This window comes from Leucoraja erinacea, chromosome 33 (genome assembly GCF_028641065.1).
Source record: "Leucoraja erinacea ecotype New England chromosome 33, Leri_hhj_1, whole genome shotgun sequence".
Classification (NCBI taxonomy): domain Eukaryota; kingdom Metazoa; phylum Chordata; class Chondrichthyes; order Rajiformes; family Rajidae; genus Leucoraja; species Leucoraja erinaceus.
Window position 1 is genome coordinate 15028460 of NC_073409.1, and position 27766 is coordinate 15056225.

The following is a 27766-nucleotide window of genomic DNA, read 5'->3' on the forward strand; positions in this document are numbered from 1 at the left end:
AATGAATGCAATAGACTTGATTAGAAGTCATACAAGTGAATCTCTGCTTCAGCTGGAATGATTGTTTGGGTCCCTGGATGACGGGAAGGGAAGAGGTGAACTGACAGATGTTGGATCACCTCCGGTTACATGGGGGAGTGTCGTGGGAAGGGGAGTGGTGAGTGGGAACAGAAGAATGAAACAAGGTGCCAGCCCCTGTAAAATACCGAAAGGGAAGGGGAGGGGTGACTGATGGTAGAAACACATTGGAGCTGATGGAAATTTCCAAAGAAACTGCTTGAACTGGATATGTTCTTCCAGAATTTCTGTTTTTGTTTCAAATTTTGCCATCTCCAATTTTATTAAAATGCCACTGATGAAATGTTGCATAAGTCCAGAATATCCGTTAAGAGTACATTAAATTTAAATGACAAGTTTCAAGACATTTTAATTTAAAAGAAGATGATGAGATGACTATGTTAGTTGTGGCTGATTTATATTTATTTTCAATTTTCATGGGACTTATTCCATCTGTTTATATATCTGACCATTAATGGAACTATTTTAGCAGCATTTTAATCAGTTGTGAAGCTTTCAAGTGACTAGTTTAAACAAAACCTTTCCATCCAGATATAGAATGTGTTTATGTTTAGACTTAGACAGATTCAGTGTTCACTGTGTGGACAGCATTCAGAGCCTGCTTGATAAAACTGTTCAATTAAGGCAAAAGCATTTACATGGTGTAATTTACCTAAATTGCCAGTGGGCCTCTTACACACTAGCAGTGTTAGAATTGATTTAAGCAATTGATTTTAGCTGAAGCTGATAAATTTCTGCTTGTTAGTTACAGTAATTTTGCAGAAGACTTTGTAAAGCAGTATTGAAGTGTGCATTTAGCTGATGTTTAAAAGAAATGTTATTTACAGTGGGTTTTTACTGTTTGTTTAGATGTTTGGGCAGTTTGCCAGGCTATTGAAGCTTAAAATTTTTCTTCTTTAAATATTTAAACAACAAATTATCCAATTTTCCCATTTGCACTAAAGATAAACTCCCTATGTAAATAAATAGACAGAGAAATTAATTCTTCTGGTTAAGGGAAATAGCTTCGAGGCCCAGAAATAAGGCATTGTTGAAATGTGATTCAAAAATATAGCTTGCATCATCTGTTTTTATTTAATATGATTGCATTATGTAATGTCACACCAAAGTGCAAGACTAGGAGGGTCTATGTTGAAAATGCTTTCTTTAAATTACATTTAAACCAAATAGCATTCAGTCTTATCTATACATAACTAAAACTCTCATCTTGTTATCTTCCGGTTTCCGTTGTTTTTTACTTGCGCAAAAACGGTACGCGACAGCGCTACAATTTTTCGCCACCTTACTCACCGTTGTCCTGTGCTGCAAATGCACCAAGTTTTATTCCTATCGGTGGTATATTTGTTATTGGGGTTTAAAAATCTTAAAAACTGCGCATGCGTAGATTGGTCTCCTCTCATGTCAGTCATGGCCGGGACAGCAACGCCCCTTCCTGCACCATCGCTGCAGTCAGTCTGCTCTGACTGCTCTGCTGTCAGTCACCGGCCGCAGCCCGCCTCCCTGCCGGCGCGGCCTGCCTTCCTGCCGGCGCGGCCCGCCTGCCGGGGATCCTGAAGCCTGAGCCTGACGGCTGATGCTCCTCCGGGGCACGCAAGGTAGAGGAACAGCAACCTCTAGATCCTGGGGAGGTGAGGAGGGAGTGTGGTGGAGGAAGTAGGATAGAGGGAGAGGAGAGGGGTATGGAGGGGAGAGGAGTTATGGAGGGAGTGACTGAGGGTAGGGGAAAGGATGGGTGAAGGAGGGATTGGCAGAGGGTAGGAGGAGAGGGGAAAGAAGAGGGAGGAGGTGAGGAGGGAGAGTGGGGAGAAGGGGGGGAATAGAAAGAGGAGGGCAGTGGGGGAGGTGGGGAGGGATGGTGGGGGATAGGTGGAGGTGAGAAGTGGGGGATAGAGGGATAGGAGGGGGGGTTGGGAGGTGAGAGGAGTTATGAAGGGAGGGAGTGACTGAGGGTAGGGGCTAGGAAAGGGAGGGAGAGGTGAGGGAGGGATTGGGGAGGGGAGGAGGAGGAGAGGTGAAAGAAGAAGGAAGTTGAAGAGGAAGGGGTGGAGCGCTGGGGGATGAGGGGAAATGATCAGCGCCTGCGCAGTTGGGGGCTATGGGTGAGTGGTGGAATATTGCGTTGGGGGAACGGATTGCGTTGGGGGACCAGGCCTCCCGTATGACACGGATCCAACGGGTACCACTTAGATAGATGGATGGATGGATGTGCTGGAGAAACTCAGCGGGTGCAGCTGCATCTATGGAGCGAAGGAAATAGGCAATGTTTTGGGCCAAAACCCTTCTTCAGACTGATAGATAGATAGATAGATACTGTGTGGAACAAAGAATAGCTGTTTTAACTTAATATATTTATTTAAATCTCTTGCACAATTTAATTCTAACATTGCTTAAGGTTTTACAGCTTTGATAACTGATAAAGCCAGGGAGAGTACCTCAGATGGTTGTCTGACCTAGACGCCGCGACCTAGCCGAGGCCTCGAGTATGCGGAGACCACTCTCGAGCATGTAGGAGAGTTACGAACACCTCCTATGACCTCGTGTCAACCATGCTGCGAGTATGAATCGAACACAAACTCGCCAGAACTCACGGATTAGGTCACCCAAGTGGGACAGGCACTTAAGGGGTAAGCCATTTACAACAGAGACGAGGAAACAGTTCTTCACACTGAGAGTTGTGAGTCTGTGTAATTCTCTGCCTCAGTGGGCGGTGGAGGCCGGTTCTCTGGATACTTTCAAGATAGAGCAAAATAGGGCTTTTAAAGATAGCGGAGTCAGGGGATATGGGGAGAAGGCAGGAACGGGGTCCTGATTAGGGATGATAAGCTATGATCACGTTGAACGGTAGTGCTGGCTTGAAGGGCCGAATGGCCTACTCCTGCACCTATTGTCTATTGTCTATAAACAAGAATGTCCTGAAGTGTCAACATTTGAGGAATATTACTTCACCTCAGTTTTTGTGGTTTGTTTTTTGATCATTGGCTTTTAGGTTATGAAAAGCAAATAAATGACCCTTTTAGGGATTGCATAACTCTGAACTCCAGTCACTTGAAACTGGTTTCTTGAAAGTTTGTTGCTAAACAAGAACGCGCTGCAAGTGATTTGTGATTCTACGTAATCTATAACAAATGTCCAAGAAAAATAGTACAGATTCACACACAATGTTTTATTTAATTTCATGAATGTTGTGATATTTTCACTGTTAAGTTAATTGATAATACTTCATTGAAAGCTCATCACTTTAAAGCTCAAAATTGCATCAGGAATAAAAGTAATACAGCAACATTAAAGCAGAATGGAGTTCTTAGCACTGTAGCGATCACCTTTTGCAGTATTTAGATGACCTACTGCTTTCTCTACCATTTGCTGCTCTTATTTCTTTCCAGTGGAATTGTTCTCTTTGAGATGTTGGCTGTCTAGCTTTTCTTTTTCAGACATTTTTCAGATCTCCAGCATTTAGTTTTGCCTTCCATTTTCTTGTCTGCTGAGATTGTGTTGCTCTCACTATCTAATATATTAGAAGAGGACCTGTCAAGAGTGGTGACCTTTTTTTCCCCTAGTGAGATATATAGACAATGGATACTTCATAGTGAGATATAAGGTTGTAATCTAATGAAAGGGTTCAGATATCCTAAATCAGAAGCGCAAAACTGCAGCATTTCATAACCATCTGAGCCCTGAGAATAGATATCAGCCTTGAACTCCCTTCATAGTGCAATATCTGTTATCTTTTTAATTACATGGTTTATTTCTTTGTAGCTTTTAATTCAGTTTTCCAGCTGTTTCTGTGCCAGTGATGGCAAGTCAGCATTATGTCGTATTAAGTCCATGGTATCTATAAATGACACATATATGACTACTGGAAACAGATTTGAAGTTATATCCTACTCTTGGTTGTTCTATATAATTTTTATATCACATAAATCTGGAGGATAGGAAACATAATTAATTAACTGAAATCCTGAATCTGGAAGATAGGGATGATAATTAATTTACTGAGATGCTGATCTCAAAGTTACCGAATGTTTCAAAGTGGTTTGATAAATGTGATGAGACCATTTTGGAAAAAATAAATGGGATGCTTGACTGAATTATGAGGGGAAAGAAAGGACAAAATATATGTATTTTTGGAGAATGTTTCTTAGCCACACTCTTTTGGATAAATGTAAACATTTTAGAGGGAGTAAGAGGAGTTTTACCAGAATGAAATAAAGGATTAAGAACTCATGTGAACATATTGAAGCAATCAGGGTTTTTCTGTTCAAAATACTGAAGGAATTTGAGAAGATTATTAAGAGATTTTCAAAATGGCTATTTCTGTTAGTATCGATGGCCCATGTGGTTTGTCCATTATATACCTCGGAAGGTTTATACTTTCCATTCCACATCATCTGTCTGGTTCTTCGCATGCTTCCAGCCTCAACATTGAAACATTGCGTGTTTTTAAGCAACTTCCAATTTACTGCCTCATTCTTACCAAGGACATTCAAACCCGATGCAATGCCTCCTCGCTCCCCCCCCCATTCTCTCCCTCTCTCTCCCCCTCTTCCCTCTCTTCTTCCCCCCTCTCTCTTCCCCCTCTCTCTCTCCCCCTCTCTCTCTCTCTCCCCCTCTTCCCCCCCCCCTCCCCCTCCCCCCCTCCCCCCCTCCCCCCCTCTCTCCCCCCCCCCCTCCCCCCCCCCCCCTCTCCCCCCCCCCCCCTCTCCCCCCCCCCCCCCCTCTGACACCCCCCCCCCCCCCTCCCCCCCCCCCCCTCCCCCCCCTTCCTCCCCCCCCCCCCCCCCCTCCCCCCCCTCCCTCTCTCCCCCCCCCCCTCTCTCCCCCCCCCCTCTCTCTCTCTCTCCCCCCCCCCTCTTCCCTCCCCCCTCTCTCCCCCCCCCCCCTCCCTCTCTCTCTCCCCCCCCCCTCTCTCTCTCCCCCCTCGCTTTCTCTCCCCCTCTCTCTCTCTCTCTCTCTATCTCTCCCTCTTCTCTCCCCCTCTCTCTCTCTCTCTCCTTCTCTCCCCCTCTCTCTCTCTCTCCCCCCACTCTCTCTCTCTCTCCCCCCCTCCTCTCCCCTCTCTCTCTCTCCCTCACTCTCTTCTCTCCCCTCACTCTTCTCTCCCCACCCCCCGCCTTCTCTCTCCTCACTCTCTTCTCTCCCTCAACCATGGTCGCTCCCTACTTGGCCTAAATGCACCATTCCCACTCCGCACCCTTGTCTTGCCCCTCTTCCATGGTTTCTCTACCGCATCCCTCTCAGCCACTTCTGCTAAAGTCAGTAGCTCTAATGGGATCTAGTTAAGTTTTATCTTTAGTAACGTAAACTTGCTTTCATTTGTTACCAATTACCCCTGAATTGATGGCATTTATTGCTCAGGGAGACCGCAAGAAAGATCGTTGTGACAAATAAAAAATCTCCTGGTTATTGAATTTACAGCATTATTGATGAGAAAGTCTAAAGGGAGTTTTACTTTAATCTGAAATGCTTGAAAGTAAAAATTGATGACTCTTCAATCTCCTCGATGAGTACAAACCATAATCTTAAACCAAAACTGATTTCTGAAAATCCCAGGTTTAATTAACTTACAAGTTGTTTACTTATATAATTGTGTCCATTCTTCCAACATAATTACAATTTCTTATTTCAGGATTATAATTGTATAATTTAGTAACTGTTAATTAAGTCACCAGATGATAACTTGTCTAATAGTATTCAAGTTTAATTTTGCAATTCAATTTAATGTTTGGTTTCTAAACGTAAACTTTAAACAATTGAAACCTTTATCTTTGCATTTTGGTTGCAGCATTCTCTATTGTATGCTCATAAAGAATTTAAATTATAACTTGTGTATGAAAATCAAACTGGTGGAGGAACTCAGTGGGTCAGGTAGCTTCTGTGGAGGGAAATGAACAGACTACATTTCTGGCGGGGACCCTTCTTCAGACTGATGGCGTAGAGGGGAGGAAACTGATAGAAAACGGTGCAGGGAAGAGGTGGGTCAACTGCTGGCAAGTGATAGGTCAATCCAGGTAAGTAGGTGTTGATTGACAGATGAGTCGGGAAGGGAAGAGAAGGGTAGAGATGGTATCCAGGACTGGAGGTGATCAATGGAACCTGAGAATAAAAGAAGGAAGAGGGGGGCTAGTGAAATGCATAACCAGAGGGATGGTGGATAGAAGGAAACTGGAGGGAAGAAAACGGGCCCCAGAGTAGGGAGCGGTGAGTAATAAGCAGATGGAGGAGGGGATAGGAAGTAGGTGACAGTGTTGGAGGGGTGGAAAGAAAGGTATACAGGGGTGAGGAGAGTTGAGTGGATGTAAAAGATGGGGAACGTTTACCTGATTTTGGAGAATTCCATTTTCCAACCATTGGGTTATAGGCTACGCATGAGATGCAGTTCCACATGACCAAATAACCAAATCTAATACCACTCTGGCAGTGGAGGAAGCTGAGGACAGACGGGTCGGTATGGGAAGGGGAACTGGAATAGATAGCAACCAAGAGGTCTTGCTGGCCCTAGTGGGCAGAGCGCAATTGTTCAGCAAAACGGTTGCTTGGTTTACGCTTGGTCTCGCTAATGTGGAGGAGGCCACAACGAGAGCATCAAATACAATAAGCAAGATTGGAGGAGATACATGCAAACCTCTGTTTCATTTTTAGTTCAGTTTCAAAATACAGGGTGGAAACAAGCCCTTTGGCCCACCGAGTCCTCGCCGACTAGTACACAAGTTCTATCCTACACACTAGGAACAATTTACAAAAGCCAATTAACCTACAAACCTGTATGGTTTTGGAGTGTGGGAGGAAACTGGAACCCCTGGAGAAGACACACGTGGTCACAGGGAGAACCTACAAACTTCATACAGGCAGCACCCATAATCAAGATTGAACCCGGGTCTTTGGCAACTCCACTGTGCCACTGTGACGCCCCTTCATTAATCTTTCCCTTTGCTGGAGGGATTTGCACCACATATGTGCTATTCCAAGGAGACTAGGCTCTTTGTTAGCACACTAGCACCTGTTTTTTTTGTATTGGAGCTTAGACTGAGAGTCCTGACAGCCCATTAGGTTATGGAAGGTTTAACAATTGAAATAAAGTCTAACACAATGAAAATAAAGTATTACTGGAAATATCCACTAGTCTGGGTTATTAAAGTAAAAACAAATGTTGAAAATATTCAGACAGTATTTGTGGATAGAGAAACAAAGTTTCATCATACAACCTACTGAACATTTTCAGCCTTTTCTATTTTGTTTCAGATTTTGTTGTTTTATAGTTACTGAGTTGATGAAACCAATTTTAATCCACCAGTCGGCACTTGAAGTCAAAGCTGGTTACTTTCCGGCAGAGGGCCTAACACATGCTGTTGTTTTTCTGTTTTGCACACCATCCTCTTAACTTGTTGCAGCATTAACGACTCTTGTATTAATGAGTAAGAAAATGAAGGCTTAAAAAAAAATAGGAAATAGATATAAAGATATTTTTTTCTGGAACAAGATTGTTTTTGTGTTCAGTTTTGTCAAATGTACAAATATTCAGTTATAGCTTGGTTAAGGCCCTGCGTTTATAGAAGTGATACATTTCACCCTGTTTTATAATTTATTTGTCCATATAAAATTCAAGCATCAATTGTTAGTGAGTGAAAAGATAACATGGACAGTATTTTATTGCCAGGGTCTTTTTGCACTGTTTGACATTGAAATGTTAACGTTCTTGGTTGTGTTTGTATCCAAATCCCTATCTACAAATATGTATTTTTAAATGTTAATTTTGGGATTGAAAAAAAAATATTTTTCAGTAACAATGAAGGGATTTAAATATCTTGTGCCCACATTCTAATAATGTGCAATGAAGCACCATAAACAGTTTAGATAGAAGGCATTAAATTGATATATTCTTTAATGGGTACTGATGAATGTACTGAGTTAGCACTGTGCTCTCATTTCTAGCTTTGAATCTAGGCCAAGCCAATTGACTGAAGTTTTTCCTTCTGGCTGTTAGAACCCTATGTGTAATATATGCATGGTCTCAGTTCTATTAATGAACCTAATATGTGATGTTTTGCTGAAGAGTTATTCTTCTACTTCTGTTGCATTTGCATTTTTTATTATACTTCCTTCAGATTATTGAGTGATATTTTTGCTAATAAACAGTATCTGGGGTTTCAAGCACTTATTGTCAAAATCAAGCACCCTGGAGTCTGATCTAATATAGTAAAGTCATTGTATTGCTGCCCCAATAATGAAGCTTAGCTTGATAATTTTCTATTTCCCTTTCAAATAGACATGTGCTGATTTATTTTTGTATATTTTTTATTTTGTTGTTTAACCGTGCTTGTTAAGAAATAGATGGAAATGCTTTTATACATGCAATCAAAATTTTAGGAAATAGATTTTCTTATGTGCAGGGGGATCTATACAGTCCACTTCAGAAGTCCAATGTAGATTAAAATAGGTCTCAGAGGTGAATGACAATTTAATGTTTAAACAGGCAAAGCATAGTTATATTTAAATGATGGTGTCCTTTCAAAGGAATATTGGCCCAAGTTACCTGTCAAGTTACTAGTAAGGCAAACAACAAGCACCGTTCTTTATTTTAAATGAAACTGCAGCTTCATGTAAAAGGCAAAACATTTTAAATATCACAATGGCTTTTTAGCCCTGTAGGGGTTGACACCAGCAGATTTCTATAACAGCTGAACTTAGTGGCCCAGATGTTACAGACATAGTCTAAGCATCAATTCTCCCAAACTTGGAATCATGTAGTGGAAATTTAGGGAATAAAGGAGCCCATTCTGTCCATGCCTGCCAATAACTGGCCTGTTTAAGTTGCTCTTTTTTTTCCTACGTGTTGGTTCATTGTAATGTTCACCTTTTCAGATGCTCATCCAGATACCTTTTTAAATTCAATAACTTTCTCCATCACCTTTTCATGCCAGAAGTAGAAACAAGGAAAAACAGATGCCAGTTTACCAGGGAAAGACAAAAATGTTGGAGTAACTCAGCAGGTCAGAACAGGGAGAACATGGATAGGCGCCATTTAAGATCAGGGCCTTTATTCAGATTGATCAGTCTTAAGAAGCCGACCCCCCCCCCAAAATCATTATATTCATTTATTTTTTCTGATTGTCTCTGACATTTGAACTAACAGTTGTGATACAGCACATTTGTCCTACTTGGCACAGGATCCAAGAGCAGATTCCCCAGTATAAACACAAGGAAATCTTAGTGAGTTCCTGCTTCACCTATGGACTCTGGACTCTACCTGGAGTCTGGCAACAAAGCACAGTGCGAAAAGGCTGGCTGATCTTGGCCAGTAAGCTAAGGGCTTCTGCATTTGAACAGGAAGATCCAAAATTTACCAATATTTAGGTGAGAAATGCAGGACATTCAGTGCTAAACTGACAGCTTCTCCCAGCAGAAGCTAGGCCTTTGCCTCGGAAGTGAATAACTAAATGCATCCATTGTGAGTTTGGAATTAATGTTGCCAAAGAGATTAACTAACATAAGCAATTAAGAGAATATTTAACAGGTCTCAGCTCCTCAATTTAAAATGTTGTCAAGCTACTGGGAGAGCTCTGGCATGTCATTAAAACCAAGAATTCAAAAATCTTCGCTCTAATTCAAAAAATAAGTTAGTTGTTTTCAGTATGCTTCTTCCACGTTGCGCATAATGTAGCTTATGTAGCTACTAGATAGACATATTTCTATAAAAAATACATTTAAATTTTGGTGTTAAGGTAATGCCAGACTTTTAAAGCACATCAGCTTTAATATGTGAAGAAATGCAGGAGTGACATTTAATTAGGTTACGTGATTTTTCATGCAGCTTGAAACCATTACAGTTTTGTTTGGTAACTGTGTGGTACTGTTTATTTTGTTCTGTCTCATTGTTATTTGATTCACAAAATATCCTGAAGATAATAGTTTTGTGGCAAGACTTTCTTTTTTTTTTTGCTCTGTTCTCTCTTTACCTTTAGCCTCAGTTTAGTTACCTTCTGCTCAATTATCTTGTTACCTACTCCAGAGGTTACACTCTGTGCAAATATGACACGACATGCCAAGCACAGGGAGAATTTTTCTTATTTTTAGAGATTTTACATGTTTTTCTGGAGATTATGAAATTACTTTGGTTATATCTAAATCCTTAATGTATTTCTAAATACTATTGCACTGACACTCCATGAACAAGAATGGATCACGTAAGTAGTAGCTATTGACTCTGTAATACATGATAATTTTTCTGCAACTCCTCAGTCACTGGAAGGCACTGGAGTTAAAGGCTTCTTGATGCACAATATTAGATACAAGGGAGTGATTTCATAGCTGTAATCTAATCTGTAGATTCAGGTGAATGTTCATAAACTGCTCAAGTTTCACTCTTGCGATTTATCCCGTTAGATGAGCAACCTTGATTAGGTTACAGCCTGGTAATCACTCCCTGCTATCTCATTCTATATTTAATGCTGATCACAGGTAAAGGGTTATATGCATAACTAATGAAGTAAAACAATGTAATTAATTATTCATCAGTAGTAATTATATGCAGTCATTTCTACATTTTAATTATCCATCTGGTATACATTTCCCATCAAGCTCCTTGACAGCAGTAGTTCAGAAGCTTATAATGGTAGCAGTTCACGATACATATCGATTATGTCTTGGATGATGCCTTCAATTTCTTTTTGATCATTTGTAAATTATTTTACATTTTTACAGTTGTTGAATCATTAATGTGGAATTTCTTGAGGATACTTGCTCCATATCCATCATAACCCCAGGCACAACAACCATTTTTGCTGTTGAGTGGATGATTGTTGGCCCTATCCTTGTTTCATAAAGTAATACCAGCATAGGTCAGTTGGTCTAATTTATTGCATTTTTACCATGATTTAGTCTCAACAGTTGAGGTCAGAGTCAAGTATGGCATGGATGTTGAGTGCCATTTTCCATATGAATTTTGTCTGCCTGATTGGGAGAAGCTGAGTGATCTGCTGCACGATTTAGGAGGTACAGACAGGAATCAGTGGCCTGATAACCCCTTGTGCCCTCAACCAACATCACCTATAATGAATTCACCATTTCCTCATTCTATTTGTTACTTGTGTAATCCTGTGATGTGCCAATGGGTTAAACGATAATCAGAGCAACTGTAGTGTCACATCAAAGGTCGCCCATTGCAAAGTGTTTTGTTATGTCATAATCAGGTGAAATATAAATTCAAGTCATTTCCTTTCATCGCTTTCTTTAGAAGGCACCGAGTGAAAGTCACTAATTTTGAAATTAAAAAAATAATTCATAGGAGAGTATTTACTGGAAGGAAGCCGAGTTGGTGGTTTTCACAGATGCAGGATCAAAAGATCAAGTAAAAGCTTCTCTTGTTGCAAATAATTATGGTACAAAATTGCAAATAGAATATCATAATAAATTGAGAAAGTGCAGATGGGAAAGGATGTGATACTTCTGTAAACTTGAAATTAGAAGGTATAAGTTTAGCTCAATTATTTAAAGATAATGTTGAGGAATAGCGTAAAGCCTGGCTGTTAACTGAACCAAATTCAGATTTACGTAGGGAGACAGGTGAAAGTGAATGCCACTGATGGTTGTTATCAACTGGTTTCATTGGGTTTACATTTGAAAGGGATTGGTGTAATTTTAATAATAAGTGAGATGAAAGACTGATCTGCTGAATTCAAAGTAAACAAAGATAAGAGGGCAGGCTAAATCTGCCTGTTGCAAATAATTAAATGTAGAAGCATAAAAAAGACACATTCAAAGCTTAATGATAAATATAATTTGTATGAGTGACAAAAGCACCAGAAGTAAATACACATTCTTTTTATCTCTACTCTTAAATCAGCTTTTGCTGTTTTTCTTTTGTCATTCAGGTTTTTATTTGAAATTAACTCAATTTACTTAATGAATGCTGAAATACAAAATAAGTATAACTTAGTACAAATTAAGTGTTTTATTCGTAAGGACGCAAGAGTCGCGAGAAACTGCAGATGCTGTAATCTTGAGCGAAACATACAAAGTGCAGGAATGACTCGGTGGGTCAGGCAGCATGTGGAAAGGAAATGGATAGATGATGTTTCGGGTTGGAACCCTTCTTCGGACCTTCGTTGCAGTGGTTAATTTTCCCGTTGCGGTTGGAGTTGAGTCGAAGGATCACCACTATGTCAATTCTATTATACCAGTTGTAAGATGCCGGTTGACTCACTACATGTCTCTCTCCTCAGATAACAGTGTTGTAAACACTTTTGGGCAGATGACAAGATAGACCAGTAAAGAGCATGGAGATATTTAAAGAAGAAATTTAAATTTGCAAAGTAGAGCTTTACCTTGAGATAACTATATTTCGTATAATACCCCAGAAATTGAAATTATAAATGGTAACATGCGAATTACGATAAACTAATTTAATCATGATTAAGTCTGGCATGCACCCTTTGGAGATGCGAGTGCTCTTGTATACATATTATCTTGTAAGGAGATATGTACTGAGGCAATACAAACTCCAAAAAAATAATCAAGTGTTGAATAGGTCTGGAACAAATTACTTTGGAAATCTTTTGACCTTATGCACATGAATATATTATTAGCTAGTGGCTTGGTGTGAAAGAAAACAAGTTGAATGCTGTGCCTTTCAGATTCTCAAGTTTGCTGTATTTGCAGGCTGGAAGGTAAGTAAGTTCCTAGCCATCTCCAGATACTATTATTGGGTGGGTAAGTATGGAGTTCATCATTAAGAGAAAATGTTAGAATAGCTGCTCACTAATTCCAACTTATTAATTAACCCACCACCAGTGTAAGATTATATTCCAGTGGAATCGTATCTTTGTACAAAAATACATTAATCACTTTGTAACCAAAGTGCTGAAATGTGTTGATAGCGCAGACAATTGAGCACCCGAGATCAGTATGGAGGAGGAGAATTACTTGTATTTCCGTAAGTCTCACATATGGCTGAAGAAAGTGTGAGCGCGCTCATCCTTAGACAAGCTTGTGATGTATCTCTGCAAATGAGAATTAATTGCTAATTTGACATGGTAAACTGGAAGACAATGCTTTATAAATGCAGAGCAAGCCAGTACCTTCATTGGAAACTCAAACCAAGTCTTCATGGATGAATTAATGTGCATCATAATTAAATCATCAAGTATTCTGATATTGTTCAGTTAGTAACAGTAACCCATTGTTATTTCAGGAAGATCATCTTTCTTGTCAAGTAACTGACATACTAATTAACCTGTTGAGATCATACATTGGAAGAGCATTTAAAACTGCCAGAATGAAGTATACAAGTTCAGAGCATTTACTTATCTTCTAGTGATCTGTTGGTAATGACTTCTTACTTACTGTAGGTTTATCTTTACTTACAGAATAGGATGCAATTTCTTATTTATGTTATTGATGTTCAAAACTTTTAAGCATGAAAAAAACTGTATATGTATATTATCCCTTGCCAATTTATTTAAAAGGATAATCATGGATAAATGGAACTGCGGCACCTATGAAAATAAAATATAGTATGAAACACTCATTTAACATATGTTGTTAAAAATGTAGATACATATTTTGCTTTCTGTACGTTTCCATTACTTTTTCTACAATAAAAGAGGTATGGAATACAGACTGTCATAAGAATGACAATGTGAATGAGATTTTAATGTGAGCCCAGATAATCTCATTGTGACCTCTGTTGACCTCAACAATCTCATTGTTGATCCAACAAGTTCTACCAATACACAATATTTATTATTAAGAAAACTAACTTTGCAACATCATATCTCAAATATTCAGAGGAGTACAATAAATTGCAATAACTATTCACCAATATTATTGGGGAGAATATGTATAATATTCATGTTGTACAATGACAGCATCCACAAATAACAGTGTGAAAAATAAGCATTGACTTTTTTTTGCTGGTGGTGATTGAGAACATTGTGTTCATCAGAGGTCTGGAAGGTTTCCTTACTGGCCATAATGAACACTAGGCATCGACTTTAGAAATACAGCGTGGAAACAGGCCCTCGACCCACCAAGTCCGTGCTGACCAGCAATCACCCCGTCCACTAGCATCATCTTACACACTCATTGACAATTCAGAGAAGCCAAGCTCCTGGAATTCCCGCTGAGTTATTCCAGCATTTTGTGTCTCCTTCCGGAACAAACATACGGGAGCCCGGGAAAAATGTACAAAACTCCATACAGAGAGCACCCATAGTTAGGATCGAACCCTGCTTCCTGGTGCTGTAAGGCAGCAACTCTACCACTGCTCCAACGTGTCGCCCATAGGCACCAGTCGTGGCATTGGGTGAATAGTCAATCTTTTGTAGGGATATCAAAAACAAGAGAGCATGGATTAAGGTGGAGAAGAAGGAGATTTAAAGGGAATCTAAGGGGAAATGTTTTTTAAAGAGCGTTTGATATCTGGAAAATGCTGCCAGAGATGGTGGAATCAGATGCAATTGTTGTGATTAATGGGCCTGTCCCACTCAGGCGATTGTTTTTTTTCGGCGTTTGTCATAGTCGTAGCAAGTCGCTGATAAACCGCCGACTGGACTCCCCTATATCAATGTCTAACTGACTGACTTTTCCTGTGGATTCTCACTATGATTCCCACAATGGCCTCATTAGCAACATGGGACCCAACAAGAGCAGGGTGAAGATCAGTCATTCTTAACGCTGAGGAATTGTCTAATAAGAGAAGATGATGAGAGGACAGAAGTAGAGTGAGATACCTGGCAGGATTGGGGGATAAATACTGACTGTGGGAAATTAGTGGAATTTTATTTTGGACATTGTGTAAATTTGTGTGTATAAGATAAATGGACAAGCAATTGAATAATTAAAAGTTAAAGGTGACAAAGTAAAACATGAACATTAAAGTTGTAGAAGAATGTTGCAGTCGCTTGCTGAGTCTGGTTAGATTCAGATTTTTAAAGTCGGAAAGGTTTATTTTCATGTTTAATTAAAAATGAAGCGGAAACAATATGATAACAAAAGAGATGGCAGATTCCGGAATCTGTAATAATAAGGAGAATGCTGGAAGAACTCGGTTGGTCGAGCAGCATCTGTGGAGGGAAAAGGTTTAAGTCGACGCTGCCTGTCCCGCTAAGTTACTCCAGCATTTTATGTCTACCTTCAGGTTTAAGTCATTATTTTTTTTCAGCATCAGGAAAGAATAAACCAGAAAATATAAATGTAAGAAACTTAATGATGGAAACGTATAGATAAGGTTATGGAAATATTGCTGAAGACATTTGGTGGAATTAAATGATTTAGTTCACTGGTCATATCTGTTCAAAGCTAATATGCTAAAAGATAGATGGGGAATTTCACACCTATACTAGGTGTTAAAAGCTTTTAGATGCTTTTATATGTTAAACTAGCAAATTGAGGTGATTTAACCTAGAGTCTCCATTTACACTGGAGACTTTGTATTGGTATAAATCTGTCCTAAATTTAATCAGAATTAAACTGCATGGATATAAATCTGGTATTAAAATTCACCCCTCTCATCTAAGGCAAAGCTGTTTTAAGATTAGTATCCCCAGTGTAAACCGACAAGTGGACCTGAAGTAGAAAAAGTATGAATACTGCAGAATGCTTTGTCATCAGCATGTTTTACATTATGACCCTTTAAAGTTAATCTGGCCAGGACCTGGAGCAATTTGAAGCAGAACAGCTGCAGGCCCTAGTATAAATAGGCTCTAGAAACATTTATGACCTCAAATGGGCTTTATTAGGGGAATAGGAAGTGGTTTGGTGTTTGGGGAATTCAGTAAGTGGGTTATGACATAAAACAGCCTGATCAGTTCGCTATAATAGAAGTGAATAGATATGGTACACAGGGATTCTGTTCTTTAATTGAGTAAGGATTTATACCAATTTGACCATTCTTTAAAATTGTCTGATTTCTGAGAAGCTGGCATCATGGGTAAGGAAACTGTTCATTCACACTTATGTTTCAGGATTGAAAATATTCCAGAACGGGAAAAATACCATGTAAGGTCCTTAATTTCTCCAGGAGATTACTTCTGAAATTGCAGTGCCTGCAAGGAGCAGTGAAACTGCCCATTTACCTGTGCCATCTGGGGTCACAATGAATATAGTTCAACCAGAATACTTTGTAGAGACTTTGAATAACATCAGAGAGTCAGAGTCAGAGTCAATTTAATTGTCATTTGGACCCCTGGAGGTCCAAACGAAATGCCGTTTCTGCAGCCATACATTACATACAAATAGACCCCAGACACAACAATAATTACATTTAACATAAACATCCATCACATAGCTGTGATGGAAGGCCAAATAAACTTCTCTCTCCACTGCACTCTCCCCCCCCCCCCGATGTCAGAGTCAAAGTCATAGCCCCCGGCTGGCGATGGCGATTGTCCCGCGGCCATTAAAGCCACGCCGGGTGGTGCGAGGTCGCACACCGGGTCTTGGTGTTAGAGCCCCCGGTGTGCGCTCGCAGAGTCCGCGGCCATTCCAGCCGCGCGGGGCAGTGGTGTCAGGCCCCGCTCCAGGAGCTCTTCAACCCCGCAACTCGGGCGGGAGAAGTCGCCGTTGCAGGAGCCCTGAGAAGCGGTCTCCCTCCAGGGAGCCGTGGGCTCCCGGTGCCGTCGTCCACAGACCCGTCGTTGGAGCCTCCGACTCTCCGGTAGCAGTAGCAGCAGCAGCAGCAGCAGCAGCAGCAGCAGCAGCAGCAGCAGCAGCAACGACAGCAGCAGCGCTCCTCCACCGCTCCACCCGCTCCGGACTCGGCCAGCTCCGCGACGGCAACGGTGAGTCGACACCCGAGTCCCCGGCTTCTTCCTGTTGGAGGCCGCTCCTCGTTGCGGCCTCAACGACACCTGAGACCCGACGAGAAAAGGTCGGGTCTCCAGTGCAGGGAGAGATTCAAAAAAGTTTCCCCCCCCCCCCCCCCACCCCACCCCCCCCCCCCGCCCCCCCACACACACACCCCAACATAAAATAACAAAAACTACATAAAAACACAGACAAAAAATAATAAAAACGCGGACAGGCTGCAGAGGCCGCTGCTGGCCAGAGCCGCGCCGCCTACTCTGGTAAACATGGTGCGCTACAAGTCGCCTTACATGCTTATAAAATAATAAATTGGCTGTGGGGAGAGAAAGTTGTGTTTCAGAAGGATATTATAGGGCCATGGTTCGAAAACTCTGGCAACATGGCTTTAATTTGGGATTTGTCCCGAAGTGGCTTTTGCCCAGAAGAATGCTATGTGAAATCTAGAAATGTCACAGGTTATTTTTTTTAATAGGTCAAGAGAGATTTGAGGCATTTCTATGTGGTGGTTTAAGTGTCACACCATTGGAAAACTTTTTATGATTATGCATTAAGTTTTAAAGCTCATCATTAGTCTTTAGTGGGTTTAATTTGTTTAGGAGTAAGACTAATGGTTCTGTGCTATACAAGGTAATCAAATACATAGCCTGGGTCTCCCACCCACTTGGTGCTATCTGTTGAAAAAATTCACTTTTTTCACATTTCCCCTTCACTTTTTCCACATTTTGTTACATTACAGCCTTATTCTAAAATGGAATAAATTCATTTTTTATCATCAATCTTCACACAATACCCCATAATAAAAAAGCGAAAACCGGTGTTTAGAAATTTTTGCAAAGTAATTAAAAAGAAATAACTGAAATATCACATTTACATAAGTATTCAGACCCTTTACTCAGTACCTGTACTTTGTTGAGGCACCTTTGGCAGCAATTACAACCTCAAGTCTTCTTGGGTATCACGCTACAAGCTTGGCACACCTGTATTTGGGTAATTTCTCCCATTCTGCAGATCCTCTCAAGCTCTGTCAGATTGGATGGAGAGCATCGATACACAGCTATTTTCAGGTCCCTCCAGAGATGTTCGATCGGTTTCAAGTCCAGGCTCTGGCTGGACCACTCAAGGACATTCACAAACTTGTCACAAAGCTACTCCTGCGTTGTCTTGGCTGTGTGCTTAGGGTCATTGTCTTGTTGGAAGTTGAACCTTCGTTGTCCTGTTGGAAATTGAACCAGAGGTCCAGAACGCTCTGGAGCAGGTTTTCATCAAGGATTTCTGTACTTTGCTCTGTTCATCTTTCGCTAGATCCTGACTAGGCTCCCAGTTCCTCCTGCTGAAAAACATCCCCACAGCAAGTTGCTGCCACCGCCATGCTTCACCGTGATGAGCAATGCCTGGTTTCCTCCAGACGTGACGCATAGCATTCAGGCTAAAGTGTTCAATCTAGTTTTTATCAGACCAGAGAATCTTGTTTCTAATGGTCTTGAGTCCTTTAGGTGCCCTTTGGCAAACTCCAAGCGGGCTATCATGTGCCTTTTACTGAGGAGTGGCTTCCGTCTGGCCACTACCATAAAGGATTGATTGCTGGAGTGCTGCAGATATGGTTGTCCTTCTGGAAGGTTCTCCCATCTCCACAGAGGAACTCTGGAGCTCTGTCAGAGTGACCATCGGGTTCTTGGTTACCTCCCTGACCAAAGCCCTTCTCCCCCGATTGCTCAGTTTGGCCGGGTGGCCAGCTCTATGAAGAGTCCTGGTGGTTCCAAAGTTCTTCCATTTAAGAATGACGGAGGCCACAGTGCTCTTCAGGACCTGCAATGCTGCAGGAATTGTTTTATACCCTTCCCCCAATCTATGTCTCGACACAATCCTGTCTCGGACGTCTACGGACAATTACTTCATCTTCATGGCTTGGTTTTTGCTCTGACATGCACTGTCAACTGTGGGATCTTATATAGACAGGTGTGTGCCTTTCCAAATGATGCCCAATCAATTTAATTTACCACTGGTGGGCTCCAATCAAGTTGTGGAAACATCTCAAGGATAATCAATTGAAATAGGATGATCCTAAGCTCAATTTTGAGTGTTATAGCAAAGGATCTGAATACTTGTGTAAATGTGATATTTCAGTTATTTATTTTTAATTACTTTGCAAACTTCTCTGAACACCTGTTTTCGCTTCTTCATTCTGGGGTATTGTGTGTAGCTTGATGATAAAAAAAATGAGTTTAATCCATTTTAAAATAAGGCTGTAACGTAATAAAATGTGGAAAAAGTGAAGGGGTATGAATACTTTCTGAAAGCACAGTACATATATATGTGTGTAAGCTTTATGATTTATTGCCATGCCTTATTTTTGTAATTCATTATAAAGGATCAACCCTGCTGCCATCATCCATATCCACATGCATTATGTTTTCTTGTATTTCTATAACTTCATATAATTACATACTCGCATGAAGTTTTTAAAACAGCAGTTATGTTTCTCCAGAAAGTGCTAGCGACAATGTCAGACAAGGACACTGATTTTGTCCAATGGGACTTTTATGTTACATGGATATCCATTATAATGTGGTTAGTTTAGTTTAGAGATAAACCACGGAAACAGGCCCTTCATCCCACTGAGTCTGCACCCTTACACAATCATTCACACAAGGGACAATTCACTATCTTTACCAAACCAATTAACCTATGAACCTGTACGTCCTTGGCGTGTGGGAGGAAACCGGAGCACCTGGGGAAAAACATAGAATTGCCACTTTCATTTCGGTCACTTGACTTGACTTGACTTGAGATCGTACAAACTCCATACAGACAGGATCAAACCTGGGTCTCTGGCGTTGTAAGGCAGCAGCTCTCCTGCTGCGCGGCCGTGCCGCCCTAAAACCAAGTTAAATAGCAGAGGGTAGTTATTTAACTCGATCAACATTAATCTTGTGATTTTGTTGTAATTACATAGATACATGGACAATAGATGCAAGAGTAGGCCATTCGGCATTTCGAGCCAGCACCGCCATTCAATGTGATCACGGTTGATCATCCACAATCAGTACCCCGTTCCTGCCTTCTCCCCATATCCCTTGTTTCCGCTAGCCCTAAGAGCTCTATCTAACTCTCTTTTAAATGCATCCAGTGAATCGGCCTCCATTGTCTTCTGTGGCAGAGAATTTCACAATTCTGTATGAAAAAGTTTTTCCTCATCTCAGTTTTAAATGGCCTACCCCTTATTCTTTAACCATGGCCCTTGGTTCTGGACTCCCCCAACTTTGGGGACATGTTTCCTGCATCTAGCGTGTCCAATCCCTGAATACTATTACTTGAAAGTGGCTGCATAAGGACTTGTTGCCCTTTAATTATATCTAATATGTAATTGTGCAGTTAAGGATGAAATATTGAAACAATCAGAGCTGAGAATGTATTTTGTTATGGGAGGAAGAGAGCAATGTACTCCTTAAAGTAATAGCAGATGATATTTATGTACGCCCATATTTAAGCGAATATATCCTAATTAAATGGCAAGATTTCCCATTGTTAAGGTCTTTTAAAGCTGTGCATCGGCAACACATGCCCATGGACGTTTAATGGTGAGGACAGTAAACTCCAATAATCCACTCTGTAACCATTCGAAATCTCAGTGGTTTGCCATTTGGCACACCAGGTGATGTTTACCATGTTCCTGTCCCACTCTCCGGGGAACTGGATCCTGTTCTCCCATCCCACACACTGGGAGCCCAGTTCTTGTTCTTCCATCCTGCACACTGGGGCCACGGTTCCTGTTCTTCCATCCCACACACTGGGGCCCCAGTTCTTGTTCTTCCATCCCACACATTTGGTCCATAGTTCCTATTCTCCTGTTATTGATAGGAATAATTGGGTAAGCTGTCTTCAGCTGGAACAAACATTATTTCAGCAAATGTATGTTTGTTTTCTCCGACTCCCTGCTGACCCATTAGTGAAAGGGAAAAACATTAGCTTACTTATAAAAGTCTGGAAGATTCATCAGGATTAACATTTATCGGGACAAATAAGCTCATGCTATTCAGAAGCCTTCCAGATCATAAAACCCAGTCCCAGGTTCTGCGAACAATTATTTGCAGTCGCCATAGCCAAAATCAGAAATCTGATACAGAGAAGAAAACAAGAAGGGTCTCAGTTCCAATGAGGAGTTTGGACCTGAAATCCTAAATGTTTCTCTTTCCCCAGATGCTGCCTGACTTAAGTATTTCCAGCATTCTTTTGTTGTTGGTTTTTTCAGATTTTCACATTCTGGAATCTTTGATGTGCATTCATTTCCATTTTTGTTCATTGGTTTGACCACCATTGAGATATCTCATAAGTTCATAGGTTCATGCGTAATAGGAGCAGAATTAGGCCATTCGGCCCATCAGGTCTATTCCGCCATTCAATCATGGCTGATTCATCTTTTCCTTAATCCCATTCCCCTGCCTTCTCCCCGTAACCCCTGACACCCGTACTAATCGAGAATCTATCTCTGCATTAAAAATATCCCTTGACGCCCTCCACAGCCTCCTATGGCAATGAATTCTACAGATTCACCACCCTCTGACTAAATAAATTCCTCCTCATCTTCCTAAAGGAACGTCCTTTAATTCTGAGGCTATGACCTCTGGTCCTAAATTCTCCCATTAGTGGAAACATCCTCTCCCCATCCACTATCCAGGCATTTTGTTTTTCGGTAAGTTTCAGTGAGGTCACCCCATCATCCTTCTAAACTCCAGCAAGTAGAGGCCCAGTGCCGTCAAGCACTCATCATATGTTAACCTACTCATTCATTGGATCATTCCTGTAAACCTCCTTTGGATGTATATAAAAATATATTTTTTGTTGTAAATGTGCATATCTAAATAAGGTACTGTACTATTTATTTATTTTATGTAATTTTTCTTGCGTGTTTGATTTTTGGATTAATCAGTGAATTTATTTGAATTTCACACAGAGCTTACCATGTTCCAAGTGGAAAAATATTAGCCGTTAAGGTAAGGTGAAAACTATTCATTACTTTTAAGAAGTACGAGGTTTTTTAAGTACACATATTAAGCAGTTTTTATTTACTTTGAAATGTGAACATTTCATAGAGAGGAATGTTGAAGCCAATCACTATCCCAAATGAGATCAACTAAATTGGCATTGTTTGATTGATTGATTGATTGGAATCTTGTGATTGGTGTGGCTTTAAGTGATATATTATGGCATTGGTTTTAGTAATTCAAAGATTATGTGGGATTTCCACTATAGCCAATTCAATGAAATAAATCAGGAAATTTATAGGCTGCACCGTAAAAAGTGGTCATGAAATATACCATATCGATGCAAAATCAACAGGTTCGTGGATGTACGGATGCAATATCTTTATTCTGTCTTTTATTCTCAGCGCATTGTGAAGTGGCTAAACAAGTAAAAAGTAAAACATTGGCACCAAAAATATTTTAAAATACAAGAGCAAGGTTGCAAACCTATAGTAAGAAATACCATTGTAGGAGAAGTATCCTGTATATGTGATTAAATCACTCAAGCTGGTTACATGAATAAATATGTGGGCACTGTTTCTCCTCCATTGAAACTCCCAACAGCAGGGGATCTTAAAAATAATTTTGTCACATTTTTTTCAAATAAAAAGTTTTTATTGTTATTTTTCCTTAATTTTATTGTACAGCCTATATTTATTTTTTTATTTAAGAAAAGATGCATCGGAGATTAAAAACAAAATATTATTAAACCGTGCAATAGTTTCTTGTTTACAAATTCAAGATAGGAATAGATCCAAGTTGATACAAAGAACGGGTCTCCCTGGTCCCCATATTGTATGGGTGGGTTAATAACAGCTGTCTCTGTCCCTGACATTAATTAGATTGTTGAAAGAAAACAGCTGATTACATATGCACACTGCAGCAAACAAAATTTTGAATGCAACGCATTGACATAGAAAATACAGATACATATTTAAAGTTCAGATAAGTATCTTAATAGGTCTTTGTATACAAGAATGTTGAAATTGAGTGTTTTGTCAATGTCCTTACTTTAAAAGTTCTCTGATTAATATTGATTTAAATAGACAGTTGCTAAAACAGATCTCAGAAGATACGTATGAATCGGAAGTAAATGGCTATTTATTGGTCAGGACTTATTTGAATGTCTGCTCATTTGTTACAAAAAGTATAAAACAATGTAATCACAACTGCAGGCAGCGAGAAATTGTGCGTGATATGTCTAAAACACAAGGAGTTCAATTGGTCTTTGATATGCAAGATTTTACTTTTCTTGCTACCTAACCTGCTGGCCACTTTGAGGAGTTACAAGTTTTATTTCATGTTTCCATCATCTGTGTATTTTGCTTTTATTATTGCATGAAGATGCGACTAAGAGATTCTCTAGTTCAGGAACCAAAATTTATTTTGAGTACGTCTTGGCAGAGTCAGAGTCATACAGAATGAAAATAGGCACAATTTGCCCATGTCTGCCAAGATGCCCCATCTACACTAGTCCCACCTGCCCACATTTGGTCCATACCCCTCTAAACCTTTTCTATCCATGTACCTGTGTCCAAATGTATTTAAAATGTTGTTATAGTATCCTGGAACTGACTTTACATGGAAACATCCCTCGGGTGTATGTAAACATTCCCAATGCAATCTTCATGAAGCAGGATAGATCATTCCTGCCACTTAACCAGAGTGACCAAAAGCAGATTGTGTTTGTTGTAGTGAGATACTATTCTTGCAAATGTAATTCCTGTCACAGAATTGCAATGTCCCTACCGCATGTCCCTACTGTGCATGACATTATATTCATGGGGCTGCTGAAGCTAAGTGGAAAAGTGATGAGGATTTTATCTTTAATATCAGTGGTTCTGCAAGGTCTGGAGATAGCTGGATGCCGATGGAATGTTTTCTTGTGTTTGAGACTCTCGAACCAGGATATATTGTCTCAGGGCAAGAAGTTGGCTATTCTGTTTTGAGATGATGACAATTTTCTTTACAATTTTAGATCTATAGTTTTTCCCGATGAGTGCAGTGTCAATCTGTTGTTCCATATATTGAAAGATATAATTGATAGTTTCATTCACTAAGGAGATCCAGGGATATGAGGGACAGGTTGCTGTTGAAAGATGGTGCAAACTCACGGGGATGTATATCCTTCTACTTCTAATTTGTAGTTCTTCTTATGTTCAATTCAAGATTAAATTCTAGACTTTGAAATGGTTTGCAAAGTTATGAGATAGTGAAAAGACATTATCAAAAAGCCATTATATAAATGCCATTTAAAAAAAATCTGCCTTCTATGGGATATATATTTTGTTTGCAGTTTCTATACAGTCCCCCAAAAATTACTTTAGACTTAGAACACAAAATAGAACATAGAACAGTATGGCACAGACACGGGCCCTTTGACCCACAATGTTTGTGCCGAACATGATGCCAAGTTAAACTGACCTCATCTGCCTATACATGATTCATATCACTCTATTCCCTGCACATCCGTGTTACTATCTTAAAGCCTCTTAAACGTCACTATCTGCCTCCACCACCAATCCTTGCAATGCGTTCCAGGCCCCCGCTACTTTCTGTGTGGAAAAAAACCTGCCCCACACATTTTTATTAAATGTTCCCCATGTCACTTTATAGCTAAGCCTTCTAATGTTGGACATTTTTCCCCCTGGGAATAAGGTTCTGACTGTATCCTATCTATGCCTCATAACTTTATTTACTTCTATCATATCTCCCCTCATCCCCCGATGTTCCAGAGAAAACAATTCAAGTCTATCCAACTTCTCTCTGTAGCTGAAACCCACTAAATTAGACAGCATTCTGGTAAAATTGTTATTGTTATCCACTGTTTAAAAAATATAGGCTCAAATTTATTGTTGATTAACTTGTTTTTTTAATGAAAAATCTGCAATTGCCTTTGTAAATGAAAACTTAAAGTTGAGACTTGATAATGAATTAATTGTAAAGTCTATTAAAATCATAATCTAGTTCTTATTAATAAAGCAAAAATCAATGTGAAATAGGACTAAGCACGAACCAAGACTAAAAAAATATTTTTTCAGTTAAGTAAACATTTGTACACTAATGGGCGGTAAGGCAGCACAGCAGTAGAGTTGCTGCCTCGCAGCGCCGGAGACCCGAGTTTGATCCCGACTACAGGTGCTGTCTGTACGAATTTTGTATGTTCTCCCCGTGACCGTGTGGGTTTTTTCAGAGATCTTCAGTTGCCTCCCACACTCCAGGTTCATTGGCTTGGTATAAGAGTAAATTGTCCCTAGTGTGTGCAGGATAGCGTTAATGTGCAGGGAATGCTGGTCGGTGGGGACTCGGTGGGCCGAAGGGCCTGTTTTCGCGCTGTATAATTAAACTAACCTGAAGGAAAGGGGTAATCAACATAATGTACATAGCAAGAATGGGGGAGGTTAAGAGCAAGTTGCCTTCCATTTTATCATTAGAGTGAACTTTTACTTCTGTAAAATGCCTAACTTCAGTAAATTTCTCATACATATTTTTATAACTGTTTATCCTACTCAAAATACAAAACACAAAATGCTGGAGTAACTCAGGCAGCATCTCTGGAGAGAAGGAATGGGTTAGGTTTTGGATCGAGACCCTTCTTCAGATAACTAAACTATATAACCAATCATTTCACCTTCACTTAAATAGGCATATTTGATTCATTATTTATTTCATATATAAATTTCAGCATTCATTTTAAAACTTTGGTATTGTGTAAAAGTGGGTGATTATGGTGGTAAGTAGAAACTATGCATAAGACTGTTATGATGCCTCATCCAAAATAATTCATTTAAAATCTATGATGATCTTTAAAGGAAAGCGGGTAAAATGAAATCTTCTCAAAATTCCTTGAATAATTTTCTTTTACACATGAATAGTATGCTGTATTTACTATCCTCTAGTAACTTGCTTTGACCACTATCGGGCACAGGGCAGCTTTTAATATGTAATTTGATTAATCATTTGTATCATAATCATGCATTTCAGATGCTGCAAAAGTGCATATAAAGACAATAGTATCATCTAGGGATTATATAAGTAAATTAAACTGGAATAGTAGCTTAATTTGACCTGTGATTCTGCACTCTCCTTCCCTTAAGTGGAATGTGTGCTGCTCCTACAAATAGGCGAAGTCATCCATGTCAGCCAGTGATGAATTGCCTTATTTATACTGTATATTTTAATAGCCTTGCACTAATTTAAGTTGAGCTCAAAGAGTAAATTATAATTCAGTCAGTTGACTGCTTGTATTTAACTTGACAACTCATCCTTGTTTGTCCTGGAGGTGTATTGGTAATCTGAGCAAATTTACTCAGGTACTCCACTCTCAGCCTTAAACGCTATTCCGATTAATTGAGGGACATAGGGATGTGTGGAGGTGAATTATTCCATGTTTTTTTTCACCGGGAGACCCTGAGTTGAATTTTGTTGGCGAATGACTATTGATTCACAAGTATGTGGTTTTAAATTTTCCTTGGCAGCAGGATATTGCAGTTACTAGTCAATTTGGAGCTGCTTTTTATAAATCCCCCTACAGCGAGGTAAAAAATGGGTTGTCACATGATCTCAAATATGTCCCCCACCATTTAAAAAAAAAAAAAAAAATGAAGGCTTTTGTGTGTCAAGTTAACCAGTTATATGCTGTTTGCCTCAGAATTTCTTTAGCTCCAATGAATTTTTATGTTTTAAGCTTTAGACACATAGAAAATAGGTGCAGGAGTAGGCCATTCAGCCATTCGAACCATTTAACATGATCATGGCTGATCATCCAAAATCAGTACCCTATTACTGCTCTCTCCCCATATCCCTTGATTCCGTTAGTCCTAAGAGCTTTATCTAACTCTCTTGAAAACATCCAGTGAATTGGCCTCTGTTAATTTATGTTTTAATTACAAATTATTTTCTGATGAGCATCATTTCACTTGAACCAGACAAACTTGCATTTTAATCATCTCTTTTTCCAGTAAATTAGTTAGTGAGATACAGAACATAAACAGGCCCTTCAGCCCATCTAGTCCATGTGCACATCAACCAACCATTTCCACTAATCCTTCATTAATCCCCTTTTCCCCATAGTCTCGGTATCCTCAAGATTCTATCACTCACCTACATACTAAAGGAGATTTACAGACTTAATTTACCTAGCAACTCGTGCATCTTTGGCAAGTGGGAGGAAGCCCAAGTAGTCACAGGGAGAATGCACAGACTCCACACAGCCAAGACCCGAGGCCAGGATCAAACCTGGTCTCAGACACTGGAAAAGCTGTTGGTATTTTCCTTGGCGCAGAGAAGACTGAGAGGAGACTTGATAGGGCTGAATAAGATTATGATTGAGTTCAATAAAGTAAATCTAAGCTGTCCCATTAGTGGAGGGCTCAAATATTGAGGAAACAGATTTAAATTGATGGGCAAAATGTACATGAGACGTGTGATGAATATTTTGCTATGCAGAGAGTGGTAATGATCTGGAACCCTCTTCCTATGTTATTGCTGAAGATTCATCAAGCCTAGACACTTAAAGGAAAATCAATTTCAGTGGTATGAGGAAAAAGCAGAAGAATGAGACAGATTTGCTGTGCGAAGAGTCAACATGAACTTAAAGGACAAAATAGTTCCTTGCTGTGGCATAATCTGTGATTCTTACAGACTTTTCTATTGTGCTACCACCTCATCCAAATCTTATTTCCCTTTGTTACATAATAAACAAAAGCAGTGAATTCTGTTGAGCTGACAGTCAAAATCACTGCAGAATGTCTCATCACCCAGAATTCAGAAAGAAGCTCAAAGACTTCACCTGCCCATTTTTAAGAGTAGCTCTCTACATCAATGCCTGCTGATGTCGCACTTCCACTGAGCACTGCCTTTGCGAG

At 40.0% G+C, this 27766-nt stretch overlaps 1 protein-coding gene across 4 annotated transcripts in view; it reads left to right on the forward strand.

Annotated features, from left to right (window-relative positions):
• map2k5 (mitogen-activated protein kinase kinase 5) overlaps window positions 1-27766 on the forward strand; it is a 220197-nt gene that overhangs the window by 74596 nt on the left and 117835 nt on the right. For all 4 annotated transcript variants that reach the window (XM_055661426.1, XM_055661427.1, XM_055661428.1 and 1 more), the window contains one exon: window positions 21830-21869. In XM_055661426.1, the coding sequence (XP_055517401.1) occupies window positions 21830-21869 (40 nt within the window). The remainder of the gene's footprint in view (window positions 1-21829; window positions 21870-27766) is intronic.